The sequence below is a fragment of the Lepidothrix coronata genome, unplaced genomic scaffold, assembly GCF_001604755.1.
Source record: "Lepidothrix coronata isolate B3197 unplaced genomic scaffold, Lepidothrix_coronata-1.0 Scaffold141, whole genome shotgun sequence".
In the NCBI taxonomy this organism is placed as follows: domain Eukaryota; kingdom Metazoa; phylum Chordata; class Aves; order Passeriformes; family Pipridae; genus Lepidothrix; species Lepidothrix coronata.
The window spans coordinates 107719-127989 of record NW_016690321.1 but is presented as its reverse complement, the minus strand read 5'-3'; the positions used below and the strand labels follow the sequence as shown (position 1 = coordinate 127989).

The 20271-nt window shown below is 44.1% G+C and overlaps 1 protein-coding gene across 1 annotated transcript; it reads left to right on the top strand.

Annotated features, from left to right (window-relative positions):
- Positions 1–6250: 6250 nt before the first annotated feature.
- Positions 6251–11963, top strand: HEBP1 (heme binding protein 1). Its single transcript, XM_017827717.1, has 4 exons — positions 6251–6395; positions 6544–6682; positions 8119–8299; positions 9566–11963. The coding sequence occupies exons 1-4, from the start codon at positions 6318–6320 to the stop codon at positions 9735–9737; spliced, it is 570 nt and encodes a 189-aa protein (XP_017683206.1). The 5' UTR covers positions 6251–6317; the 3' UTR covers positions 9738–11963.
- Positions 11964–20271: the final 8308 nt, after the last annotated feature.

Here is a 20271-nt window from a genome sequence, read left to right as displayed (position 1 = left end):
GCTCAGGAGGAACTGACCCCCTGACACCAGGGCAAGGTGGAGATAGTACATGAGGGTGGGGTTGCCTTTGAGGCTCCATTACTGGGCAGCATCTAAGACGTTGCCACTGATTAATGGATCAGATCAAAAAGATAATTTTTTTTTATCCTGTCCACTATGAAATACTTGATTAATTGTTTCATTGTATTTTACCTTGTTTCCCCAAAAAGTGGGGATGTGGCTATTTTTATACCTGGTACTGCCTCCTCCTGACATTGACAGAACAATTACAGCTATAAGGTGCTATCCCAACACGGCTCCATATGAAGCAAAACTACCTTCACAGCTGCTGCCAGATGATGAAGCATCTCTGTAGCACTTGATTGCTTGAAAAGAAACTAAGGTTTGTACTTGTGAAACAGAAAAGTCCCTGTGCTTCTGTAAAAGCTATACTGAGCAACTTGAACAACATTTTAAAGAATCAGAGAGATCCTTTAAACATCATCAGAGAGAAATTTGGTGTTGTGGTGGCAGATGGGAAGTGGTGAAAGAGAGGAAAGAAATAAATAAAGCAGTAAGCAAGACTTTTTGTTTCCACAGAGCAGAGGGAAGTCAAGATCCTGCAACAGCCATCATGGTGACTCTTGCTCTTTTCCTCCTCTTCATCCTTTTGCCCTGCAGTAAATCCCAGGAGGACTTTCTGGACCAGCATCAGAAATGGAACTACAGAGAAGGCGGTAGGATGGTGGTGGGTCAGCATGGGAGGCATTCAGTAACTCAGAGCTGCAGATTTGCCTACTTTGTCCTTGGAGTGAGATACACAGTGCTTATTCATGACTGCTCTTTTTTGATTCCTGGGTAGCTACTGAGACTTCTGGTGAAAAAAATGGTTTTAGAAATAATCAGCTGGGGTAACCAGTGACAGCAGAAAATTTGGGCACCTGGAGGCAGAGAATTATGCTTTTTAATTTAGATCCTCCATATGTTTAATATTTGGCATTTCATTGCAACTGAGTTATGATGGGGAATGGAATCAAACTCAGAGCACTGGCTCATGTTTTCTTGTTCTGTCACATTTATTTCCTCTCTTCCATGGACATCCTGCTAACCCAGCTGACAAGGTCAACATAGAAGGTGTTAACAGCATTACTCAAACCCTTGAGAAATGGGGAAATGACATCTTCTGGCAAATGAAGCATACCCTGCTGAACAACCCAAATGCTCTACTGCCTGAGTTCTCCAGGTAATTGCCTTGATCTGGAGGTGGGATTCAGTCCTCTCCTGGGTGTTCTTCCTTGAGCGGGATTCATCTGCTTTAAGATGAATTTTCATATTGCTCAGTTGGGGGAAATGAAACCCGCTGTCTTGGTATCTGTTGTGCTAGCTGGTCAGATTAGTAAACTGAATATTCTGCTGATTATTTATTGTGAAATGTTCTCAATTGCCATCACTGTATAACAAGAATTATCCTAAAGAAAATGTCATTGGCACCTCACTCCTGTGAGAACAGGCGGGAAAAAATGAATTGTGCTACAAACCCCCACATGGACTTGGCCACAAGGCAGGGAGAAGAAGCTAATTGGGCCTGTGATGTTTTTTTATTTCAGTCTCTAACACACAGATCTGAGAAAGCCATTCACTCGTTCATGTAATCATATTCCCCCTTTGCATTGCAGGAAATATTAACTGTTGAGCACATTCACAAAATTTACTTCAATCTCATATTTCCGGAAACAGAGTGGGAAGGGCAACGAAAGAGAGAGAGGAGAGGGTAATAGTGGGAATTACTAGAAACCTAATATAACTCAAATCAGAATTGTTCATAAAGCAAGTGGTCATCTTCCATAATTCATCTTTCTCTTTAGGAACAATAAAAAAAAATCTGTTTGCAGTTGCTACCCATTGAACCAGTTGAAAAGGCTAGAAGAATAAAAAAGGCACTAGTCAAAAGGTCACACAATATCTGTACAAATTAGGGTTTCAGGAGGATATACTTCATAGATTATGTGTTACCTTTGACATCAAGTGGATTTCTCCCTGTTTGCATGATGGCTGTTGATTCTAGCACAGAATTCATCACAGCTTTTACACTGACAGTGCTGAAATTCATTGGTACCTAAGATTAACAGGGATGATATTAAATTCTGTATTTGGAAAGTTCTAACTTTAGTCCAGGAAGGTGTAATGAGACTATCCAGCCATTTTTCCTGCATTGGGTTTACAATTAAGAGTTTGCTGGCAAGGACACAGACTGGTTCATTGGAAATGTAGAAGACTAACAGTACTGCATGGGAATTGCTGGCCCAGACTCCATGTCTACTCCTAGTTAAATAATACTAATTAAAATCAGACGGTAGAAAGACCATGTTGCCCATGCTGATCCTGAAGCTCATGGTTTCCCGGGTTCAGATGTGGCACCTCAGATGAATTCCCAACACCCAAGGGGAAGGGTAGCTTTGGAAGCATCTTTTGATGGTTGTTTGCAGCTCTTTCATCATTAAGGGCCCTTACCTGTTAAGAAACACAAGGTCATGGTAAATTACATTGCATGCTCAGGAACGCTCCCTAAACTGAGTTACTCTCCTGTATTACTCTCTCTGTAGTCTCCGCCCTGTCTCTGCGGCTGTGGACAATCTCGTGAGGGAAGTCCAGTCGATAAGGAAAAGGCTGGAAGAACTGAATGAACGCCTCAATGTCATCAGCAAAACCATCCTTCCCCTTCGACTGAATGCTCTGCAGAGCCAAAGGCGTGGAAATACTCAGCTGCGGAGACTTCCGATCCATAGGAGAAGGTTGTACGTTCGCAGGAGACCTCAGAGCAGTTAATTGTCTACCTGAAAAAAAGGGCAAGTCTTTAATTTTTTCATCTGCTTAAGCCTTTCTCAGTGGGATGCTGCTGGAGAGAATAAAGCAAAGCACACGCAAGTCAGCTTCTCGAAGGAGACCAGAATTTCCGCATTTTGCTGCTGCCTTCCAAACCTAGGTCAGTAGGTGAGACTTGACCCTGTTCTTCAGCGATGGCTGTTTGTGTCCCAAGCAAAAAGAGCTGACAAGCTCAGTCCACTTGTGTGTGAATACCTTTAGGCTATACAGTCATTCTTTCTGCTTACCAGAGGAAGCTCTTTCTATAAAGATCAGGTGAATTTCTTTCTATCCTATTTTTAAAGCACTCCATCTGAAACAGCTGGGGAATTTGAACTTCAAAAGAGTTGAACAACTGATGAATGCAGAAAGATGGATTAGTACTTGGCACTTCCAGCTGGGCAGGGAGAGGGAGAGGAAGCTTTGTTTCAAAATATAGCCTTAACCTATTCTCCGTGTTCACATGTTCAGAGGGTGGGTAGGGTTGGATAACCTTGGTCTGTGCATCATCCTTCAAGACTGAAGATATGTTAGTTGCTAGGGACCAAATTTGAACATCCGCCTTCTGCAAAAGTGGTTTTTTTTAGCTACCTGAGACTGTGGACTCAGAACCATGTTATTCAGCAGATACGTTCAGAATTTCCAGCACTCTGAAAGACATTGAATTGACTTCTGCCGAGACCCATGGAACCACAGGATTTTTTTTTCAAAACTATCTAGACATCTAATGGCATAGATAGGTGTCTAGAAGGATTTTCCAAAATAGCTTAAGAGATTGTTCAATCCCCAAAATCACAGATTTCAATTGGTGTCTAACTCACAGAGTATTTTCTCCACATGCAAGCACTGACCTCCAGACATTTCCCAACACCCTTTAGCACAATTAAGATCTGTAGAAAATTAACAACTACGCACCCCAAAGACTTTGGTCCCTCGGGGATTACCCAGAATACACTGACTTCAGCTTGCCCTTGCCTGTGGCTTCCTGACAATAAAGCTGGTGATATAAAAGAGTGCAGAAATCAAATTATGCACTGAACAGAGGACAGAGTGGGCTTGCCCTTCAGGTCTCTGAAGATAAATCCAATACAGAGATTTCCACACAGCAGTCAATTGTGTACATGAAATCTGTTGAAACATAGACAGGAGAGGCAGGGAGGAAAAGAAACTATTTTTTTAAGGTCTGGATGAAGCAATTTATGAGAACAGAAATAAAGAATGGATCATGTCTAAGAGATTGTGGGGGTGGCTGGCATGATAGTTGTTTCGCAAACACTATCCAGTCATAAGCACTGAGGATGCAGACAATCTATTTAAGGATTCCCAAAGCCTGAGTTAATGGAAGGAAATTCAGTGACATTACAATAACCTCCAGAGGGAAAGGGGAAAAAACTAGTTTCACATGAAATCTTTAGAATGAACCAGAAGAAATGACACAGTAAGAATTTTGGCTGCAACCTGGGAGTTAGTTGAGTGGGCAGGTATGAGCAGTGTATGAGACAATCTGATAAATATTTCCCGGATGTAAATTCTCTGAGTTCAGGTTTTCAAAAAATAACAAAACTCTAACTTGGAAACTCTCTCCTTGGCTTTTGCTTGGCAATTTGAAACACAGCTTAGCTACAGAAGGGAAAAATCAAGACTGTGAAAAGGCAGATAAAAGGATACAATCATGCCTTTGTTGAAGTTGTCATCATAATTTCTCAGGAAATGTACAGTATTTTGATCCCAGAATATATTTACATAAATTACAAGGAATAACAGGAGAGAAAGGCTCCTAACTTCTTGTTATTCTGCACTTAGAGCTACTAGGCTGTGCTGTAGAATCAGCTGCATGCTTGCACACACTGCTGGTCCCTCCAAGGGATGCTTTGTTCGGGACTGTAGGGACTGCTGGTTATTTTGGCCTATCTGGAGGAAGAATACAACACAAATGTCAGCTTTCATGGTGTATCTTAGACATGAGCATTCTATCAGGCAATCTGAATTTGTATAAAATTAATTGAGGACTACTTGAAACAGAAAGATGAGACTTCCCTCAGTCACAGATGGCTGGAGATAGGAGGCCAGACCAGATCACTGTATACTTTTACTTTTTACCATTTTACCACCAGCTTCTGCCAGGAGTCCACGTGTTCCTACCTATATGTGCAAGTTGGTACTCTTGGCAAAAACTTCTCAGCACAATGGAGAAACCATTTGCTTTAAAAGAGAAAAAATAAGTTGCAGTATGCAACGTATGTATACTACAATTCTGCAATTTCTTGCATAATAGTGAATAAACAAAAAAATATAAATAATTAATAAATTACCAGGTCTGTGGCCTTGTCACCATTGATAGCAGCCCGTCATTCACTTTGTGAAAATCCATGCCAGGCTCCAGCCCAGCTCCCTGATCCGAACACGGCCTGTTCAATCTGATGATCACAGCCAGCTTCTGTAACTTCTTTGCCTTTGCACGGCCCTCTCTCTTTAGATGGAAAAGCTTTAATGTCATATTTCTTTTACAGTTTTCTTTTTTGCTCTTTAAGAGTATAGGAAAGTTATGTGTCAGCCTACTTCTGCACCTTTCACCTTCGATTTGAGTAGGCAGGAGTCCAGCTGAGCAATGACCTCGAGGTGACTGTCTCATCTGCCTGGGGAAGCTGGTCTGATCCATGGGACTGATTCCCAGGGACCTGTATTTGATTTCTGCCTTTGCTAACCTCTTCTTAAAAGATCCTGTGCAAGACACTTTCTCTAGCTAGTACTTGTCCTTTGACATGGCTTACACAACAAAAAAACACTTGTGGTCATGAAGTGTCTAAGTCTTCTATGCATATAAATATATCCAGCTACATAAGTCATCTAAGCTCCCTGTTGTGTTCATTTACGTGTATTTCTGGGAAGGGATTTGGACGGAATTTTAAGCAGAGGTGACTGGCTGGGTGGTCAGTCAAGGGAGACCAAGTATCATTAGGGGCTTCTAAGATCTACCCCTCTCCTAAACCTTACAACACCCAGAGACAGAGAGCATTGCCTCAAATTCACTGTCTTAAAAACCGAAAAACCGACTGTGTTCCCCTTTAGTTCTTTTTATTAAATTAAAAAAAAAAGGTTATGATTTTGCAGTTGCAGGAGCACTGTGCCACTCTACGCGCTTCCCCAGTACTTCCTCTCCCCTCTATCTCTCTCCTGCAGATGAGTACCATCTGCTCCCGCACTTCGTTACTCCTCACACTTCTCGGCGCCCTCCATCACCTCCCCCTCGGGGGCCGCCTCCCGCTGCCCCAGCCCCGCCGTGCCCGCTCCCCGCCGGTCCCGCCGCTCCGGCCCAGCCCCGCGGCGCAGGCGGCCCCGGGCGCTCCCCGGGGCGATGGCCGCGCTCCAGGCGGCGGGGCGTCCCCCGGGCCCTCCCACCACGGCCGAGCGGGGCCGACCCGAGCCGAGCGGGGCAGAGCCGACCCGAGCGGCACCGGAGCGAGCGGCGCGGCACCATGCTGGGCATGGTGAAGAACTCCCTGCTGAGCTCTGTGGAGGCATGGCCCTGCCGGGTGCTGAGCAAGGGCGAGAAGGTCTGTGGCGGGGCGGGCGGCCGGCGCTGTTCCCTGCGGGGGTTCTGCGCCAGCGGGGACTGATGAGGCGCTGTGAGGGGAAGAGAGTATCACCTCCGGGCAGCGCATTCTTCCTGGCAGCGTCTCCATCCCCCACCTCCTTCCCCAGGAGCAGGTCAGCTACGAGGAGAGAGCGTGCGAGGGCGGGCGGTTTGCGGCGGTGGAGTTGGTGGGGAAGCCGTTCGACGAAGCCTCGAAGGAAGGGGCAGTCAAGCTCCTCAAGTACGTCGGAGGGAGCAACGACAAGGGTGAGAGATGCTGCTTGCCCCAGGGGGCTTGGAGGATGTTTGTGGTTGAGGCTTGGTGAAGGCAGCATGGATGGAGGCGATGGCACCGCGGGTCCGCCTGGCTTGTGGCTCCCGGCACTGGGAGTCTGTGATGGGCATGGCTCATCACTTGGAGAAGTAAACTCGCCAGTTTAAATTGTGCCCAACCAACTGATGCTGAGTCCCCTTATAACCCATCTCTGTTTCAGAGTAAAATGTCAAAATTTATTTGTTTAAGCAGGAATGAGTTACCTTGCAGCTGGTACAACATGAGGACAGGCAGACATGTATCTATCACAGCTCCCTGGGTGAGCCGTAGCTGATGAAATCCAGGGTATCTGGGACACAGGTTCTGTGATGTGCCTTGTAGGCAGTGAAATAACCGCCCTTGACATATTATCTAGCAGTTTTTATTCATGAAAGGGTATTGAAGCTTCCTTTTTAATGGTATTTCATAATGTTTTATAACAGTGCTTCCAGGTGATTGCTTCCAATTCTCATTTTACTAAAGTAAATGCATTTTAACCATTTATAGCAGGAGACGACTACAGAGTAGTTCTGAGGCGTATACATGTGCTCTCACACCTTTCTGCAGCATCTAGTAGAGGTACTGGTATAGTCTCTGTGGGAGTAGGAGCTGGATGCAGTGGGAAATGGCATTTACAGCAGTGTGTTTTGGAAAGGTGATGATCCCTGTTGCTGTAGCAGAAAAGGTGCCTTCTATAACATGGAACACAAACACAGCTATGGTATCAAAGGCTGCCTGATCCTGAGGTTTGGAGGTTCCTTACTACTGCAAGAAGAGTGAAGAAAAATGGTCTTCAGTACCATGTGATGCCTCTTGGTGCTAATGAGTGGGGAAAAAACATGCTGTTCCTGGAGCGTGGACAGCATGGTCAGTTCTGTTTAAAGCCATAACAGCACTATGTTTTGGGGTACTGGAACTCGTAGGATGTCTGGAAGGATTTGGAAGGGTTTAAGAGAAAGCTTCTGTCACCCAGTATTGGCTATGGGTTCATGACTAAGTGCAGATAGTATCAATTTAAATGATGATTTAGATTTTTATGTGCCATTGGCCTGCCCCAGAACTATAGACCCTGTTGTGTTAGAAGTGATTTGTCAATAGAACAGAGTGTTTCCAAGAACCACAAAACCAGCACCATTAATAAAAAGCGCTCCGGAGATCACCTGGGGCCCTTGTCTCCCAGGGCCCTTGTGTGGAGAGAAAGCTTGGCCCAAGCAGAAGCCTGACATGATTGTTCTGCCTGCATGCCCCAGAGGGGCCCACTCCTGACTGAATATACAAGAAATTCAGTATGAGTTTTCCTAAACTAAAATTAGCTTTTGTGAATCTCCTGTTAATTTTGTGAGTTCCTGAGAACCTTGACTTCTTCAGCAGTGTCTGTGGTCTCTTTCAGGGGTTGGTATGGGCATGACTGCTCCTGTCTCCATCACTGCTTTTCCTGCTGAAGATGGCTCCTTTCAGCATAAAGTGAAAGTGTCTCTGCGAATCCCGAGCCAGTTTCAAGACAACCCTCCTTGTCCTACTGATGAAAGCATTAAGATTGAAGAGAGACAGGGGATGACCATTTATTCTACGTAAGAAATGCATCCTGGGATTTCCAGTCCTAAGCGCTGAGGTCTTTTTAGCATGCTCTGAAGTGCAGTGTTTGTTTTACCAGTGACTTGCTGGACAAGGGGTGCATGTGGTAGAGATGGACGGGTATGTCTACACTGAAGACAGGTGTTTTATTTAATTTCTTACCTTTAGTCATGTTGCACTGATTTGGAATATGGACTTTTTTCCACTGGTTAAACTAGTGTGGAGGTTAGCCCTGAAAGATACTGAGTCATTTCTGTTATCCAAAAACTATTATTTTCCCCACTTACTGGGATCCAAATGGTTTGTAGTCATCAAGAACATCCTTTGATGTGGTTCACATCAAAGTACAGGTATCAGCTAAAGTCTCATTTAGATGGACTCACACTAGAGTTCACCATGGAAACAAGCAACCATTTCATTGCTTCAAATCACCTTTGGATGTCTTTGGCTCTTGACTGGCAGCCTGGATGAAAACTAGCATAACATTAGCACTAAGATCTTCACCTTGTCTTTAACCATTTGAAAGTTCCTCTGCTTCCTTTCTTGAACTATTTTGGCTGACTCTGAACTTGCCTGCAATTGCTGCTTGGCCTTTGCTCTGGGCGTGGGACACTTCTGCAATATCAGGCTGTTTTGTCTCAAAGCTTGGCCCTGAAGCAAGGTGGTGAGATGCAGGCTGATGTGAAAACAGTTCCTCTTGGTGGGAGTTCGACATAAACCAGACTCATTCCAGCCCACTTCTTTTTAATAGCATCATGTGCTATAATTGCCAATGTCTCTGTTGTAGGCAATAACCTCCCCTTTTTCTTGGGCTAGCTAGAGTTTGGCTTTCCTTTATGATCAGGCTTTCAGCAGATGATAACACCACAGTGAATATGATTGTTGATAGCGTTGGTGTTAGGACTGTGGGCTGAGCTGATGGACATAACCTTGTGTCCTAGAAAGTTGTTCCTCTGATATGGTGTTGATTCAAAGGGCAGGGCCATTCTGCTGAGTGATACACATGGGGATGTTTGGGGAGATCCATTTGGGGTCTGCCAATGGATGATTCCACCCTGGCTGTGTAACCGTTGAGACGTCATCTATCACAGATGAAGTTGAAGTGTGCTGGTTCACACTGAACAGTGCATGCATGAGTACATATTGGCAGGACCTGGACCAAAATGCGTGTCTAAATATACCATGGCTATATATTGTTCTCTCTCTCTCCCTTTCTGTGCTTTGCCAGAAGCAACACCTCTCTGTGTTTGACTTCTTTACAGGCAGTTTGGTGGCTATGCCAAAGAGACGGATTACGTGAACTATGCTGCCAAGCTGAAGGCTGCTCTGGGGAGTGAAGCTGCATACCGCAAGGATTTCTACTTGTGCAATGGTTATGACCCCCCTATGAAGCCTTATGGACGACGCAATGAGGTCTGGTTTGTGAAAGAGTGAACATCTGGCTCCCCGTGCTGCTGCCTTGCACTGATAACCTCCCCACCCTATGTCCCTGTTCTCTTTAAAATAAACTAATAATTCAGCAGAGGCGAAAAACTATCATTGCCTTTCTCCACACCTATGCCTTAGTCTTTTATTGACCAGCCATTTTAGAAGAACACTTGCTGACCCTCCTGATGGTCCTGCTCCTTCATTCCAGACCAGGTCCTCAGCTACACAGACTCTCTTGATCTCTCTGTGGCTTGCTTTTATCTCCTTTGTGCTCCCATAGTTCAATGCTGAGAAAGCCAAAAGTACTTAATTAGCAAGACTGGTGCCTGACAGGAGTCACGTCCAAGTGTTGGCAGACTATTAGTCTCACCTGAGACGGGCAGGGGAACATGATGAAAGTGCATACAGTCATACAGTGAGTTTTTTATCTCCTTGAGTTTTCTGCAGCTGTAAAATGCTGCTTTTATCTTTGCCATTCCACAAGCAGTCTAAAGGGACACAGGCATTGCTGCCAGCACAGCACAGTGAAAATAAACATCCTTTAATTCAGAGTGTGCAGGAGATCAACGCTTCTGTCATCTGACTGAGAAATGTCATTTAGAGAAAGATCCAGGTTTCTGTTTGCAGCTGTTCTTCTGTTTGAGGTGAGACATTTTGGGGCGTGCTATGTCTTGATCTCAGCTAGCAGCTGGACAATGTGACCTGGAGACCCCAAGATCATTTCCTCACCTTCCTGTTGCTTTTGTGTAACATTTCTTTAAAACCAGCCTATACAATGGCCAAAGCTAAAATGTGTTTGGTAATCTAATTGAATTAGAAAAATACAGGCTGGGAAGAAAGCAGATGCTTATCATTTGTGATCTGAGGGTGCATTTGAAGAATGGTGAACATATAGTGAAACTACTGTGGGTGCCAATCTTTAAAAAAACTTCTCTTAAATGGTGTCTGTTTTTGAAGGGCTACTCAGAGCAGCTGTTTTCTTTAGAGGAGAAGGAGAACATGACTGTTCTTGAAAACTGGGACTTATATCAAATGATGAATAACAGCCTTTTGGAAACTTCAAATACAATACCAAGTGTGGGTCTTGTTTCAAGAAGACCAACAATATTGAACTGTTAGGCATCAAACCAGCATTTTAGCTGTGGGCTCTGCCAGAGACGCAGCAGAATGCCCTCAGTGGGAATGCACTCCCACACCATGCTGCTGTGGGTGCCTGTATAATTCATTACCTCTACTAAAAGAGGTGTGGTCCTCTGATGATTAAGTGCCCGAAAGCTCAGGTGCTTTCCAAAGGCCATTTTCCCCTGGAGCTGAAAGAGACATTTGTCAGATGGCATCTTGGCTTTTGGCTGATCAAGCTGTTTGCTTACAGAGAACAAATCTCGGGAGCGAAAGGAGAAAACTTGAGTTTCTGATGTGCTTTCCTTTTCTCTCTTGCTGAGCCATAAAAGAGCTTTGCTGCGGACCTCACGAGAGTGTTTCAGTCACTTGAGGGGACTGTGCAAGAGCAGCTAGTTCATGATGGGTAAAAAGAGCAGATATCACTTAATTAAAAACAAACAACAAGGGAAAAGCTATTGGCTGCAGTTAGTGATTGCAATGCAGAGGAGGGAGAATCAAAAGAGAAATCAAGACAGACAAAGGATTAGCTTTCGAAGGAATTTTTTAAGCAGCAAATGCCCCTTTAAGCCCATTCCTAAATCCAAAGGGACCTATTCATGTCCTGTATTATTTTTACCTGTATGGGTAAGGAATGGAAGAGCACAGTGCTGTCTGATTTATGTGTTCCCAGGTTCATTTTGGAATTTGTGTTTAGCCTGTGGATACAGTCCTTTCTGGCTACCAGTGGTGAATGTCCTGCAATGATCAAAACCTTGACATTTCTCAAAATTTATCCTGTGAAATCTCAGATGTTAGGAAGACCAGTTATAAACCTTGAAGAGAACTGTGCATCTCAGCAGCATGGTGGGTTTTTCCATAACATGCATACACTCTAAACAGAGAACGAGAGCTTCTGAACAAACTATAAGAGTAATCACATCTGTAGGCTTTGCCTACAGCAGCCCTGCTACTGGCCTTTTGCATGTGGCAGGCAGGATAGAGTTTCATAACCAGTGTTACATTATATCAAAGCCTTAAGCAAACTGAATTGCCTTTTCCGTATGCAAAGATGCCTGTGTTTTTTCTGCATTTTCTGGAGTTTTGAAATAAATATAATATTGTAATTTACAACATCTGTGTTGATCATTGAGTTTGTGAGCTCAGTGGGAATTGTTGATTTGCTGGACTGTAGGTTGCCAGTTTATTCTTCTTTTTCAGGTACTAATCATGTCACAGCATCTATAAATAGTCATAATGCTTTTTCCAATAAATTGCTATTTTAGGTATCCTGGTGTGACCCTGCATTATTTGACTGTGCAAGACGGGAGTTGATGAAATAATCTCTTTCATTTTTTCCTCTGAGAGGCTTTGAGTGATGCATTTGTGTTAATGTAGAAACTAGGGGCCTGCTCACCTGAGGAAAATGGTGTGTGTCTGTGGCTGCAGTTCACAGACAGTGAACACGAGTGTTCAAGCAAATACTCATGACTGATTTTCAACATGATCTACAATCCGGAAATGTTACACATTTTGTGCCATTGAGGCCTGTGTAGGTCAGTGCCCTGCTGCCAGTGATGGACAGTAGTGGACACCTGAGACAGATTACAGAATCAGTGCAACTGTGGGCTGATACCTCCTCTAAATATTTCTATCTTTAGTACAATGTGGCCGAGGGATTTTTGTTATTGTGCTTAATGGACCCAGGTACACTTTATCCCCTGCATTTGTCCAGTTGCTTTCTAGACTTACAGTTACTATCCATGGCATCCTTTTGTCCTATGGGAAGGAATTCCTTACATATGGAAGGATAGAAATACACTTTGGCTGATGGTTTCCAGCAGGTTGCTCCTTAGGCAGCTGCATCGGCCATCTTTTTGATACACCTCTGCCACTGCAAGTGCGTGTTTGTTTGGACAGCCAGACTCACTGTTGACATTGGAGGATTTCCAGAAACCTCTTTGTGCTGGGGCCAGAAGCCAGAGGTGTGTTCTGGATTTTGACCTGAAGCCAGCGTGGCCACAGGCACTGTGTTACACACAATTGACTCCTGAACTGATGTTAAATTAAAAAAAAAAAGTTTTTTTTTCTGTTCCCTCCTGTATTTGTTCTCCAAGAGTTAATAGTACCGCAGATTGCCTAGAGGCCTCCTTATTTCTCTTCTGTGCCTGTCCAGTGCCCTTTTCTGCCTCAAGCAAATGCTGAAATGGAGAGATTTTGGTGCTTTTCTGTTGTTTGACAGGGCAGCGTGACATTACCTGTCGTGTGTGGATTTAAAAAAACAGTGCTGGGGAAACTGGAAGGTGGATGTTTCTTCTTGCTAAGGTACCTCGGTACTGCTGGAGGATGGCTTGCTGAGTTGTTGGGATGCGGTGGGTTTGTGTGTCTCAGACCACATTGCTGTCTGTGGCCCTGTTCCCATTGCCTCACTTGTCAGTGCAGTGGAGCAGCTCCACAGCTGCCTGTGCTGCCTGCTGGGCTGGACAGGCTCAGCAGGGTAATGGCTTTGGGAATTATCTCTGCGTTCCAGAGACAGGAGTGCCCTTGATGCTTATTAGCAGATGGACAGATCCCTCCCCATGCTATGCAAAGCAGCAGTATGACAGCAGTACGACTGGCCATGGGAAGGGCTACATTTAAACAGAGTCAAATTCAAAAGCATAATCTTGATGGAAGTTATACATGTGCCATGTAGATTTAGCTGTGCTGGACATGCTGTCTTCCTAAGCTACTCTACTCGTTAGTAAGGAATTTTCCTGCTGGCATTAATGGTGGCAAACCATATCTATGTATATATATGTATGTGTGTTATGTGTATAAATAGGTGTATATGTAGTGTGTATCTAGACCAGCTACTTTGATCTATTGGTTGGCTTCTGCAGTCACTGAATAACTTGCTAGTGTGAACACAGCCACAGGGTGAACATTTGCAGACCAAAATTTTAAGTTTGCTAGAATGAAAGCTTTGTTAGCTTCAGAAAGAAATACTTTCTTTTGTAGATATATGCCTAAATGTATCTAACACTGCCTTAAGAAGATGACAGCCTTTATAAAAGAGCTAATTGGTTAAGTTGTCCATAGAAATCTGACCAGACTTATAATACTCCAGTCACTTTGAAGGGTTGGGTGATTTATGGTGAATGAGGAAGTAACATCATTATTTCCCCATTTTCATCAATCCCCATGGCAAAGACTGTGTGAGCAGCTATTGTGCTTGTGGTAGCAAATTTTCAGCTTTGCAATGCTGCCCGGAGGCGATGGGTCAGAGGAAGAAGACAGTGGTTCCTTAGCTCACATGGTCCCTCCCTATTGTAATTACAAAAATACCTCTTTTACAATAGCGCTCTGAGCAACAGCTCTTTCTTCTGTGGCAGCTTTTCAGCCACATTGAGCTAAAAAAGAAATGCATCTCTTTTAACAGGACCATAAGTAGCTTTGGATGTATAACGCCTCTATAAAACTGCTTGGCAACATGATTTATTTGAGCAAGATCAGTGGTAAAAGGACTTCTCTGACAGTAATGGATGAAACACTTCCAGTGTAGCTACTCTGTCTCTGCTTGGTGCCTATGCCAACAGCAGGCTGGTTTTGTCAGCTCATTCATAATATCTGCTTTGCTCTCAGCAGAATCCGTTGCACAAGACAGATTTCAATAATGGCAAATGCTTTTTTTCTAGTCCTTTGTGGGAGCTGCTGCAGCAGATGGGTCAGTGCAAATACTGCTTGATTCCTGAGGATCTGTCTGCTAAATTCCAGATCCAGACCCTATGCCTAGGTGAGAGTTGGGTGCATGTTTTTAGGGCGAGTGTGAGGTCTGACTGATCAGCAGTTCAAGGTCCCAGGCAAGTCTCGGACATATCTTTTGTGCAATCCCTGTGAGAAAACTGGGTTGAGGAGCCTGAATCTAATGTGCAGATTTTTAAAAGTACCAGTGGAAGTAAAATATCCCAGAAACCACATCCTGAAAGATACCACGTGGTGCAGCACTTTGACCTGCATTGCGACTTGAGTGACAGTCTGGCATTGGGTGTGCAGTGTGACACTGGCAGTGTGATAGGACACTGGGACTCCTAGTGGTGGGATAGCAGAGCCCATGCCTGTGCTATGTGGGTGGCTGCACCACCCACCCCACCCGTGTCTGGACTGGGAAGCTAGGTGGATTTGGGTCTAAGAGATGTGTGTGTTGGGGATGTGTCTTCTTCAGCACATACTTTTCATGTCCCAAAAGAAAATAGAGAAGGATTGCCATGGCAAATATTCTCCCTTGTTTTCCAGTTTTGTTCAATTTTTTTTTATATCCCCAATGTCTAATTTAAGATCTTTCCTAATTGGAGTCCAAAAAAGCAATTGAAATGTCTTCTATCATTAAACAAAAAGTTCAGACACCTTCCCACACAACTGTAGAAGTACAAGATCAACATAATTGAATGTTGCTGTGAGTAAGATAAGAGGAGAGGGTCTGAAATTTGAAATGCATCATGCTCAGAAAAATGAAACAAATGAAACCTTTTACCCAAAGCAAAACACTGAAATAAAAAGTAGAGTTCAGCATGACAGTTTTGGGCACTTCCCTGCTGGTGGATGTTTCTTCTTGTTTAATCACTGATTGCAGAGTTTCTCAATACTCTTTATGACTCAGCTTTGCAAAGGAACATCTTTCCAAATCAACATGTGCTGGCTCACTGAAGTATGGGTGCCTTCCAACTCAGAATATTCTGTGATAAAAGCAATTCCTACCTGCCCATGGGAAGCAGTGAATGAATTCCTTGTTTTGCTTTGCTTGCATGCATGGCTTTTGCCTTACCTATTAAACTGTCTCTATCTCAACCCACAAGTTTTCTCACTTCTACTCTTCTGATTCTCTTCCCCACCCCATCAGGGTGGGTGGAAGAGTGAGCAGCTGTGTGGTGCTTCATTGCTGGTTGGGGTTAAACCATGGCACACCTGCACACCAATACCTATGCATGGGAAACCAAGGCTAGAGGAAAAAAAATCTTGTGGAGGTGTAGGAAGGAGAAGGTTCATGTCTTGATTGTGCTGTCTCAGGGGAGAGTGGTATGAGGGTGGGTTGGTTGAACAGAATGTCTTGGGTACCCCATGACTGACACACTGGCCCTTCACCTTGGCAGAGGTTGGCAGGGGAGACAGAAAAATCCCTTTCAATAGGGCTTATGCCCTGATGGCTGCAGCAAAGTTAAAGACAGAAAAGGAACCAGAGATGCTTCCCAGCTTCTCCAGCCCTGCTTTAGAGAGACTGTGTCTCCTCCCTACAGCAGGCCCCAGGGAACAAAGATCTCCCTGGAAATCCCCTACATGACTCTCCTCCTGATGTGTTGCCATCTGCTTTGCACAAGCCTCTGGGATACGCCTTTGTGGAAAGCAAGGCTCTTCCTCTGAGGACATCTTTGGCGCTGCTTCCCAGGAGGGGTGAAATCCTGAGCTGTAAAGAGCAGTTGAGACTGCTTTGAGCACCCCTCCCTGTCACGAGGCAGGGAGTGAAACAGAAATGACAATTTTATGAGAGACAGTGTCTTGGGAACCTTGTCTAAAACACCCTCCAGTGTGAATCAACCTGCCCAGTTGATTTCAAAACTGTGAAAGCAGTCCTGTAGGTTTTGGAGTGCTTGCTTGATCCAGATGGGGAAACAGGGTCTGGAGCAAATAGAGAAGGAAAAAATGGGTACAGTTTCAAGCACACAGGGTGCCCAAGGGTGGTTTTGTTCCTCCCAGGTGTATTTGTTGTTTTGACTGTGTGTTGACCCCTATGTAGCTTCATGCCTCACCTCTTCCATCCCACTGGGCATGGCAGTGGCACTTCTCACCTGTGGGGCCAGCAGTGCCTTGTTCCCCACTTTGCTTCTCAGATGCATGCTCCAGGCATAGTTGGTATCAGCTGTTAAATGGTTGCACAGGACTTCTCTCTGAATCCAGCAATAAAGGTCAGATCTTGAGCCAGGGGAGTTGTTTGGCTGGAGACAGCTCTCCACAGAGCTGGTTTGTTAACAGGCAACAAGAGTTCATTTATTTTTCATTGCAATGATGCTATTTCTGAATAAGAGAAAAAAATAAAGGTTTTTTTCTTAGCATATGATTTAAGTTTTGGCCTTTAAAAATTTGTTTATTTTGAATGAAAGCCCAGAATGCACAGAATGTAGCAAAAATTGCAAATACAGACAGGGATTTTTGTTTCACCTTTCAAGTTACTCCCACTCCTGATGCTAAGGCAGTAGCATTTGAAAAGGTTCTGGATGTTTTCCCTTTCCTTGGAATGAAACATGTGAAAGTAACAATCCTGAAGCAATGCTGGAGGCAGCTGCTTCCAGATAACTCTGTTGAAAGCACCAAGATACAAGCAGGCACACCGGGAGCTGAGGAAACTGTCCTGAGAACTGTCACCTGGACAGAGTGTTTCTCAGTAACTTCAGTTCCTGCTCCTGGGAGATGCAGCAAGGGTATGAATAGGAGCTCCCCAAACAGTTCTGATGTGAAGGTAAGCACAGTTGTTTTCTAAAATGTTTGATCCCATAATCCACAAATCCATTTATCATAAATAGCCATCCAATGGCCCTCTGTTGTGACAAACTGTTCTGGAACAAATCCAGCTCCAGAACTATGAGAAGCTAAAAATGGTGTCTATTCCCATGGCTATAGACAGAGAGATGCTACTCAGCAACAAATGCCTTAAAAATAGCCCCTTATTCAGTGTTTGGGACTTGTCATTTCCCAGGGGTAAAAATGGATTCATTTTGGCACAAAATATGCATGATATGTATTCACAACTTTATAAATAGCATTTATGAAATTATGTATATAATTTTATCTTAAATTGCCGCTGAGCAAAAAGACAAAACAATCTACAAGAACTTAACACAAAAGTTTTCTTTCTTAGATAATTGTAAGACTTCTGCCTGAGAAATGAAGATATCAAAAGAGACTTTCCTGTCCTCTCCTTCTTTTCTCTCTTTAAGACAGCTTTAGGGAAAAAAGTTGAAATTACTGCCATAATGGCAAACCTGATATCTATAAGCAAAGAAGAAGCCTGGGCCAAAGTTGTCACCCCACGCAAATTAATTCTATGGCTTCAGCTATTCTATAGGAGAGACGTTTATAAATGCAGACCTTTATATCATTTGAGGTCCCAGCTTTTGCAGGTGGAGTCACAACTGTGATAGAAATTAAGTTGTTGAGATTGGTGGTCTGAGCCAGAATTGGGGTCAATAACTAGAACATAACTTGAATTGACTCCTAAAGGAGTGTTTGGGGACCATGCTCTTTGGCTTCCTCTCTTGTTATTCTTCCTTTCATCTCACTTGCCCTTGTAGTACTGATGCAGGGCAAAAGCATTGGTACTGGTGGGTGGAGAAGATAAGGTCTCATTGGAGGTTCCTGGGCATCTTTCCTTTCCCACTTATTGGCTCTGCTGAAATGGAGCAGGTACAAATATGAAGGCTTTGCTGCTGCCCTGCTCCAGGCTTTCCAGCCTGCTCTCTACCCTGTGGAGCCTAGCTGCAGGCTGAGGGTTCTTTTTGTCTCAGATACAGTCTGTAGTGCCCAAAGCACTGACAAAGGGTAGGAGAAGGAGTGAGAAAAAAATATTGCAGCATTGGAGCAATAACATAGCAAAACAAAATGTGAAGCCTTATAGGAGTGGACAACAATTTTGGTAAAGAAGAGAACTAGTTTCATTCACTCACATTTGCATGTCTATACTCAGAAACAGCTGGATCCAAGTGGTAGTTTACTCTGGGTCAGATTGCCACAGCCATCACCATAGTCCCGAGTGGGGACTGCCCACCAGAGGAGTGACCCATGGCCTACCAGGAAGAGCAGGGTGGAGAGCTGGACATGTGTGCTGGAGGATGCCACCCCTATACGACATCATGCCTTGGAGCTGTGTTTGTGAGGTCTCAAGATATACCGTATGAGCAGACTTGGTTGTCCTGTCCTAATCAGAGGGGATGAGATAGATTAAAAGTGGGGTTTGTCAACTGAGAGAGGAGAAGAAAATGGGCTTCCCAGAATAATGCAATGGTGCAGGACAGCAACTTCACTGAAATTCTGAGATCCTTTAAATTGTAACACTTTTCCTTAGAAATCAGCATTTAAAAAATCTTTTTAATGAAATATGTAGTTTTTAAATTTGAAAATAAGTCTTAGAATAGTACATTTTTTAAAAGGATGGGTTTTTTCATTTTTTTCCTCATATGATTTCAGAAAGTCAATAATATTTTCTGGGGAAAATGACATCCTTCTTTCATTTTACCGAAATTATCAAATGGTTTCTAGGGCAATTTACCAATAGCATTAGGGTTCAGTTTTCTACCTCTTCAGGGGTCAGAGAGGTCTTGGTCAGAGAAATTAAGGGATAGACAAAAATGTCAGAAGTGTGCTTTGATATTTTCCCAACTCTTGCTAAACCAAAAAATATTACCTGTTAATGTGATAAAAAGGAGTGTGGTTAGCAGGAGATTTATGCCTTCCTGGAGACATGGTGTGATAGCTCTCCTCCAAGTTCTCTCATGCTATTTCCATGGCAACTCCATATAATGATAACTCCCACAGATTTTCTCCTTTTATCTGTTATTTTGGTCCCAGATAGCAATGGAGTTATGGCATACATTTCTTTCACACCATTTGATGCCCATCGACAACCAAAGTAAATAATGTTCTCATTCTTCAGGCCTTTAGAAAGCACAGTTAGTTCACAGCGCTTTCAGGAATTCACCTGCAGAGCTGGACAGAGCAGAGACAGGGGAATCAGTGCTACAGATGTTCAGAGGAAGCTGCAAAGTATGAATACTCACTGTCAGCACAATGTGACAGGATTACATCCCACTCCTGCTTTTCTCCTCCCTTCGGCCAGGATAACAGCTGGAGGCTAAGTAGGAGGCCATGGTGTAATGGGAGGATAAATGGTTTGGGTGCAGGGAGCTGCATCTCAGCTGTCCTTCCCATGGAGACAGAAGGTCATTTTGCCTGACTGGGACATGCTCCCATTCCCCCTGCTGTCAGTTCATGATTGCAGATCTGGTCCAGCTCAGGACTGGGAGCTTCTCCCAGGCATAGCTGCAGCCAGGGAAACCCTTGACCAGGTGCCTCTAACCCATGATTTCCTCCCTCTTATGAAATCTCTGCAGCAAGCTGCTGCTGGCTGATTTTACAAAGCAGAAGTGGCAGGCGTGCAGCTTGTTCCTGGAAACCTACACTTACTTCATTTAGCTAGTAGGACATGACAGGGCAAATTATTAACATTGGAGAGGAGAGTCCACAGACATCCTGGACTCTAGCTGCCAGCGTGGGCTGTACCCAGCTTCTGTGCTTGGGTTGCAATTCAGTCAGTGCCAGGAAGCACAGGACAGTCTGATGTGGAGATCTATCCCAAGCACCCCCTTACTTCATGCCTTGAGAGCATCCAGGTGTTTTGACCCTCCACATTTCTCCC

Excerpts from the sequence above, each read along its gene's own strand:
- HEBP1 (XM_017827717.1), top strand. The coding sequence starts at position 6,318 with ATGCTGGGCATGGTGAAGAACTCCCTGCTGAGCTCTGTGGAGGCATGG. Across the intron at positions 6,396-6,543 it reads TGCTGAGCAAGGGCGAGAAG|GAGCAGGTCAGCTACGAGGA; the intron begins GTCTGTGGCGGG and ends CTCCTTCCCCAG. Across the intron at positions 6,683-8,118 it reads CGGAGGGAGCAACGACAAGG|GGGTTGGTATGGGCATGACT; the intron begins GTGAGAGATGCT and ends GGTCTCTTTCAG.